The 8,421-nt window shown below is 39.0% G+C and overlaps 1 protein-coding gene across 1 annotated transcript; it reads right to left on the bottom strand.

The window, feature by feature from the left end:
• Positions 1-1,218: 1,218 nt before the first annotated feature.
• LOC108093220 (protein lethal(3)malignant blood neoplasm 1) lies at positions 1,219-6,823 on the bottom strand. Its single transcript, XM_017193188.2, is given in 7 exon segments — positions 1,219-2,065; positions 2,140-2,202; positions 2,594-2,983; positions 2,986-3,468; positions 4,027-4,170; positions 6,389-6,494; positions 6,550-6,823. Coding segments are annotated over 7 exon segments (1,953 nt in total). The 5' UTR covers positions 6,583-6,823; the 3' UTR covers positions 1,219-1,331.
• Between the last annotated feature and the right edge of the window lie 1,598 nt (positions 6,824-8,421).

The following is an 8,421-nucleotide window of genomic DNA, read 5'->3' as shown; positions in this document are numbered from 1 at the left end:
GGGGCCAACGAGCGGGCCCTGTACGATTATCTGGACATGAAGAGCGGCGAGCAGGCCACCTTTCTACTGTAAATGCAAAATGGCAAAACTTGTAACCAGAACCACCAGAAAAGATCCACAAAAAAACAAAAACAAAACAAATCGAAACACAGGCAGCAAAAGTATTTGCAGCGGATTTTATTCATAGGTACTTAGCGAAAGGAAAAACCTAAATCTTAACCGGAAAAATCGAAAAATAAAAACAACCCCCAGCAAAATATTTTACGTGTGTGCGAGTGAGTGTGAGTGAATGAGTGTCGTTGTTGCTTTTGGGTTAAGGAACTAACTTTTCACTAATATACGATTAAGAACCGGAACCGATATAGTTGGCATTCGAAGCTAAACAGAAACAGAACTCTAAGTGTTTTTAGTGTACCAAGGACTAACTTTTTCCTTCAATTCCAAAAAAAACAGAACCTTTTTCCAGGCTAAGACTTCGCGAATAGTTCTAGTATTCTCCAATTGTTGTTAGCATTTTGTGTGTGTAAAGCATTTGTAAATAGCAAAATAACAATATCATCCTTCAAATAATGTTCAGCACAACCGTGAATGTCTAGTTATAGAAGTTTGCCACGATTCCACATCAATTTACGATTTGTAAATAAGTATTTGCTTAAGTGTAAAAATGTTTAGCAAGTAACGAGATTTAATTGCGTTTTAATTGATTTACCCATTAAATTATGGTATTCGGTTCGACATTTTCTGTTTATCGTTTTGAGATGGTTGACTGTGATAGTTGATTGTACAGTTAAAACTCTTACATATTTTTTAAATACCAAATTACAAACGAATAAATATTGAAATAAAAATACGAGTACACAATAATCCCAATCTAGACATACTAAATATATGTGTGTAAAAAAGAAAACATTCTTAGTGGTAAGGCAAAGTTTAACTATAAAATAACGAGGCAAATATATGGATAAATTTAAATGTGTGTAACTATGTGTATTTACCAAAACGAAATACGACAAAAGCGAACTAATCGTTAACGATCTAAGTGTATACAATTTTAAATTCTGAATGTAAACTCTACGAAGCGCAAAACCAAAATACAAAGCGAACATCAGCGATGCCCACACACACCGAAACCCTCTAAGAATTTAGTTAATTTAAGGCGAAAACTTTCAACAAAATAAAACCCAATTCAAAACAGACTCCATTCCTATCTGTTAAACGTTGTCTTTATTCGAAAATTAACAAAAGAGGTGTTATTTACAGCAAGGGGCAGGGGCAAAAGGAGGCTATTCTAGACTTGGACTAATCCGCTGAATCCGCTGAGGAATCACCGGTCACTGCTCCTGGTTGAACCACTTGAACTCGTAGTGCTTCAGCGAGTTCTCCTCCGGCAGCGCCTCCTTGGCGTCCAGTTTCCGCCAACTGACGTGCGGCTGGAACCCGAACTCGTTCGCAATGTACTCGATGGTCCGCTGCACTGCATCCTCGCCGATGACGAAGTAGCTGCCCTTCTTGTCCCCGTTGCGACCGCCGGTCTCCTCGTGTCCGTTGTAGTCCAGGATGTACTCGAACCTGTACAGATCTCCCGATGCATCAGCTGCACTGCCGCTTCCAGAGCCAACTCTGCCGCCGGATCCGGAGGATTTGCTTCCAGCAGCGCCCGTTCCTCCAAAACCTGATCCAGAGGGACCTCCGCTTCCCGAACCTCCAGGTGATCCTACGCCACCGGATCCTCCTGCCTGGGGCTTTCCAGAAAAGCTTCCCGATCCTGGTCCACTTCCGCCAGCTGATCCTCTAGATCCACTGATTCCGCCAGCAGCTCCTCCACCGAAAGCACCACCAGGTCCTCCAGCTCCTGATCCTGGTCCACTTCCGCCGACTGGTCCTCCAGCTGATTTGCTTCCACCGTTAACTCCTCCATTGAAAGCACCACCAGGTCCTCCAGAAAAGCTTCCCGATCCTGGAGAGCTTCCTCCAATCGAACCTCCAGCAGCTCCAATACCTCCAGGTCCTTTACCAGAAATACTTCCAGCTGGCGTCTTTCCGAATCCTAAACTTCCACCGCTTGCTAATTAATGTAAAATAATATAAAACAATTAATTTTTATATTTTACAATATTTTATTCCGCTCGAAAAACTTACAGGGTGCACTTCCGGTTGGTGAATTGGCTGAAACTCCAGAAATTCCCGGGGTGGTTGCTGAATCTAATGAAAATGCCAAAGGGAAATTTAGCAAGTGTGTAAATATTGTGTAAAAATAGTGTAAGATTGTGTAGTGCAAAGGTTAGCCGATAGCTGGCGTTTTGATATAGTGTTGTTTTGTAATTGTATTCTTATCAAGTTACCAAAATTTGAACTTTAGTGATTGCAATATCAAACATAAAAAGAAGCAAGTCCAGTATCACACTATTGGGAAATAGTTAAGAACTCACAATATATTACGTTCCCTTAAAAAAATGAAAAATATTAATTGTACTTAACTTCGGAAAATTCAAGAAACTATTGCAAAAACCAAACTGGTCTATTTAAAATTCGAAAGAAAACTAATAGGTAATTAAAATATGTATATATAATGTGTTTTCCCCATTTGGCTTACTCAAAAGTTGTGCTTGTTGTGTGTTCTGTGTGCGTGTGTTTTGTGGTTTCGAATGCCCCACTCTCTTCGCAGAAGCAACTCCCGATCGAGGATTGTTCTTGATGCCCAAACTGGGATATCTTGCTACAGAATCAATATCGCTGGCAAAGGGACCGCTGGCAAGGGAACCGCTGGCAAGGGAACCGCTAGCAAGGGAACCACTACCAAGGGAACCACTGGCAAGGGAACCGCTGGCTTGATCACTCACTGCGAAGATTTTCACTTCGCTGGCAGGCACCGAAGCGGGAGCCACAGGTGGCTGATTGGCCAGGGCCACAGGACCCGTTGTCCTGCTGGCATATGTAATGGCCTCCTTTATGGCCTCTGCGTCCAACTGGATGTTCAAGGGGGATAGACCAATGGTCCCGCCTTCTCAGACACGCCCACATTGTAGTCAATCCTTGTACTGGCACTCGGTGTGTGGGAATTGGAGGTCTGGGTGCTCACATGACCGGTTACAGCGGCATTCGATTTGTGCAGTGTGTTCAAGGCCAAGTTAAGACCGAGTTCGATGTCTTTGGTGGGTGCATTCGGGTAAGTGTTGGTGACGGTGTTGGTGTATTGTTGTGCTCCCGGGACCAAACCAAGGCGTTGAGCCACAGTCTGCTCAATAGAGTCCACGAAGGGCAGCTGGACATTCAAGCCATTAGCCGGGGCGAAGCCTTGGGCCTTACCTGGTTGACCTGGAGCCAATGGCTGCGAAAGGGTGCGAATCTCCGTTTTGGGAGGGGACTTCTTCAGGAAACAGCCCGAACAGGCCTCCGTGTTGAAGTTGTACTTGGGCAGAGCCACCGGAAGTGGCAGGGCCTTCGGAGTCGTTGTGGCAATAAGCGTCTCTAAGAAGTATAAAAAATAGAATCATGTATAAATAATTGTATAAAGGAAACCATCATAAAAATTATACTTTTGTTAGATCTGATAAGTAGAATTTAAATCAATTATGTTACTAATGATCATAATTATTTATGTAAAAATTGAGTAAAACTAAATATGCCTTTTGTTTTATCAAAAAGCCATTTTAATTAATTTATAATTCGTTAAAATTAGTCTCAGTTACTTTGTTTCATAAAATTATATAAAATTGGTTCGACTTCTAGAAAAGTTTATCAGATGAAAAAAAAAAATTTGCATGCACCTACAACTTGTTTGAAATTCAGCTTATTGATTAGAATCGAAGCATAAATGTTCATAATGTTTATTTTTGGAAGACTACTAAAACCAGACTGGTTCAGAAGGAAACAATACAAAACGATTTCAGGTTCGAGTCCGTTATATGATTTAGATTAATAAATAATAGTTTCGTTTTGTCAAGTAATAATTTTAGTGGCACTGACAGGTTGATAAACTTAATGAATTGCCATTTCAGAATGGGTTTCTCTTCCGATAATACTCACTTGGACCGACGGGACCTGAATAGGGATAGCTCTTCATGGACAAAATGCGGAACTTGCCCTCCTCGTCGGTGGCGTAGACGGTCACGTGGTAGATTCCATCGGCGGTGATGAACCCAAACTCGCCCATGATAATGCCGCGTTCATCTGCGAATCGGGAAACAGCAAATGAAATGTTGGGCAAACAGATTTTTGTGTTCATTTTTGAATATGAATGCGAATTTTACGGCGATTTGTGATTTTTTAATTCGTTTGATAACCTGCCCGGCCAGGCCCATAAAGATTAAGATCTAATAAACTGTATCGATAATGACGATCATAACTTGTTAGCTGGTTTCTTAAAACCCCCCGTCGGCCGCACCACCCCCGCCCACATTCGATTGTACAGCAGCTTCCTACGCAAAACACATTCCTATGCTGAGAGATGAATTTATTAATCTAGATGACACTGTGGATGGGCTTAAAGAGGTGCGACTCTCACCGAAGCATCCTGTCCAGCCACCCACCAAAAATCGCTCATTCGAAATTCTGGCTTGTGGCCTTTGTTTGACCAAACTGGTTTCCACGATTCTGGCCAACAAGTTTTAACGGTCTGCATCAATTGGCTTTCGCTTGTTTGTGTTTTGTTTAATTCGAATATGGCTTCGTGTCACTTTCCCATTTGTCTCGATCGATTTCGACGGGATTAGAGAATAATTCTTTATTGAAATTTATTCTTTTGTCGTGATCAATTTGAGTTTGAATTGTTCACTGAGCTGGGCTAAATAATTAAAACTATTAAACTCCTATCAATATAAATTATCGCAAGCTTTTTCTGGTAATAAAATAAAGACATATAATAAAGGAACAACTGAGTTAAGGTGTTGTTTAGGGGACTATAAAAGTAGAAACAGAATATTTGAATAAAATTAAAATAAAATATAAAATTAATCAAATTAAAAGCTTGAATTTTTTTAGGTGTAAAATAATTTAGGTAATTATGTTTTGTAAAAGAAGATACAACAGAAATAATTTGGTCTTAAACTTTTAAAGTACTTTCAATTTTTTTCAATTATATTTCGTGTGTAACATTTGCTTGAGTGTTTCCAAAAAGTAAAATGAAACAAAAACTTATAATGAATGTTATAAAAGCTAAGACTAATAAACGAGGAGCCATAAAACAAAATTTAGTGTGGTTATAAAAATAAGCACCTGGTCAATAAAAATAATGCCTTATTGAAAAAACATCGATTGAAAAACATTTAACACTTATGTTAAATATTTTGAAAATCGTGACTTCTTATACATTTTTTTACCCAATACGATAAACGCAATTTTTCATTGCATACTGTATAAAAAATACCTTATTATGTAAATAACTAATAAAAAAATGGTGGAATGAATTTATATAATTTTGGCATAAAATTTATAAATGTTATGAAAACATAAGTAGTGTATTTATCTTTAAAGTTTGATCTAGTTTTATTTATCTTTCTGATGATGTAATGCCCCGCAAACTAGACTCCAAAAAAGTGATCTAGATCGATAGATCTTAAAAACTGCTTAAAATTTGAATAAGAATGGCTCAAACATGCCGAAAACGACTAAAAGGTTTTGTTAGGACACATTTTATCTCCTTTAATCCAGTTAAAGTGTTGTATAATAAACAAATATCATTTTGCATGCACAACAAGTTCCTGAATTTGCTGAAATTTGAACGTAATCCGAATTTGGCCTCAACTCTGGCATTTCATATGCCAGAATTATACTTATAAATATTGAAATGTGGATGTTCTTTTTGGAATTAGCATTAGCCGAAGAAAGAAAAACCATAAATAAGGCAAACATTTGTGTATGGTATATTCGAACTCGTCTACGTGTTATGCTAATCGGGCGCGTTTCGTTTTTCTGAAAACTTTATCACCGATTCAGCATGGAAATAAAAATCATAACGACTATGCATGCCATTCGGACAATGGACCGACCCACTGGATGTGGATACCCCCTGCCATCGAGTTGTGTGTGTGCCTGATTCTGTGAAGATTCCGCTAATTGCCATTGGTGGTGGCTGGTATTTCAATTGCTGGTGACCTGTCGCTCAGGTGCAACACACATCAAACGTGTATTGTGTGGCATTGCACAAGCCGCCGCAAACTGCGGCTCAAAAGTCAAAAGTTATGGCTTTTTTTGGCCAACACCGCTCGGTCGGCGACTAAATGCATTTGTGCATCTGCTCCTAACGACTTTCGCGATGACGCATCGTCTATTTACATATTTCGTTTCGTTTTTGGTGCCAATAAATCGACGCACAGTAGTCAAGATATGCTAATGGTTTAATTAGCGTCATTAGCCAAACATCAAACGCCAATCCAAACCACTCACTTACCTCGCTTCTCGGCCCGATGCTGCTGCTCGTCGATGGTGAAGCCGAACTTGTAGGGACGCACTGTGGTTGCCGCCGACAGGACACTTGTGACGTACAGGAGCAGCAGCTTGAAAGGAACACCATGAATCCTTGAATCGAGTTTTAGGGGTCAAAGCACTTACAGCACAAGCGATCGCCACAAATCTCAGGCTCATTTTGCGGCTTAATTTGATTTATTGAAACTGGTCACAAATCTATTTTATCTTCGCGCCCTATTATAAACTGTCAACGATCACACAGAGAGCGCATAAATAAGCGGGCGTTTATATTTTAAATACAAATATACGATACGATTATAAATATTCGAATTTCAAGCGGACGGAACGGGAACGACGCGTTTCTCACGGCGAGATTATCGGTTCGGAGCAAGCGCCTCAGAATGAAACACACCCCACGATGTTCGGCAGCGAATTGACAATGTTAATAATATTAGGTAAACATTATAAAACATTAGAAGCAGACGCGGACCTGCCGCTGCCCGTTGGCCGCTGCCCGAGTGTGCGTGCGTATCTGTGTGCTAAGAGTTGTGTTGGTATTGGCCAAGTCGGATCGCAGAGCTGGTAGCATTGGCCAGATCGCATCACACCTCTTGAGGTAGCAGCCAAGCCTGTACTCATAATTTAAATTTCATGCACTCTGCACATCTATTTATTCGATTATATAAACTGCCTGTCAGCCAGTTTAAGAATTTTTGGCTATTTGCATCCCAAAAATATTTCAACAAAAGCAGAAGTAGTTTTTGGCTTTGTTAGGAAATATGTGGAGCTTCTATTTCTAGACTTCCTGAGTGTTTTTCATTCGCCTTTTAATAGGTGGATTTTTGCAAATGTCGTTTTTACACCTGATCTTTTCCATTCCATGAAGTAAACAAGACAAAAACCTTTATGAAGGTTTATTTTGTATAACATACAATCAATTATTCAGCGAACAAAAGGTACAAAGGGGTAAATGGTTCACTTCTTTTAAAGGGTTCAACTGTTGATTAACCATTTGTTAATAAGTTAATGTGTAATTGACCCCGAGGTAGCTGTGATTCCACTTGTTGAGTATAATTAGTGGGCAGGCACTTGACCTGCTTGATGAGCAAATCAGTATGCAATGAGGAAGATGTTTGCACTTCTCCATTCTCATTATCGATCGACAATCAGCAGTCATCGTGTCTTGTACCGGATGCCGGCAGCCAATTGCAATTGAAATATTGCTGTCAAGTTCGGCAATGACTGATGTTGTATTCTAAAATTTGCATATTAATTACAATAACTGTTGTCTTCGCGTGTGAGCATAAATGATGCGAGTTGAATCAGGCGCGTCACGAAGCTATGCATAAAATTCTTTGAGCTCCCCTAAAAGTATGCAAGGGAATTAATCGAGTTTGTTGCCTAAGTCTTTCGTTTTGCATGCTTTATTAAATTTAAGCCCTCAAAGTAAGCAATGTTTCAATTTATTATTTTTTACCGCAAAGACGGCACTTCTTTTGTAAAAGAAGCCAAGATCTCCAACCCCAAGAACAATAAGTAAAAGGTATTCTTAACTCTTACTAGAAAATTTGAGTACCAAACATAAAAATATTTCCAGCTGTAAAGAGATCTTTGTTAACCAAAACATGGATTAAAACCCAATTTTTTGTTGAAAAATATATTTATGTTGGATTGTTCTAAATAACATAGGTTTATAACAAAAATTCTTTCTATCTGAAATTTAAAATGTTTTTCATGAATTTCTAAAATATTTAGCCTGAAGTAAACACTTTCGATGATTTAATGATGTATCGTAATATAATATTTAAGCTTCAAAATAATAGCCCTGAACTAATAAAATTGTTGGTATTATTAAAAATTTATTTAAGTCAAAAGCCCACCAGTGGAAGTAATCCAATCTAAATGTTTATATTACCGCCTCCATAAAAAACCTGAAACTAATCATGAAAATGCTCATCCATTTTAATAATAGTTAGAACTCTACGAGTTCCTGTATAGGTTTTTAACCAATTCAAT

This window comes from Drosophila ficusphila, unplaced genomic scaffold, assembly GCF_018152265.1.
Source record: "Drosophila ficusphila isolate 14025-0441.05 unplaced genomic scaffold, ASM1815226v1 contig_106, whole genome shotgun sequence".
In the NCBI taxonomy this organism is placed as follows: Eukaryota; Metazoa; Arthropoda; class Insecta; order Diptera; family Drosophilidae; genus Drosophila; species Drosophila ficusphila.
This window is presented reverse-complemented; position numbering and strand designations above follow the sequence as displayed.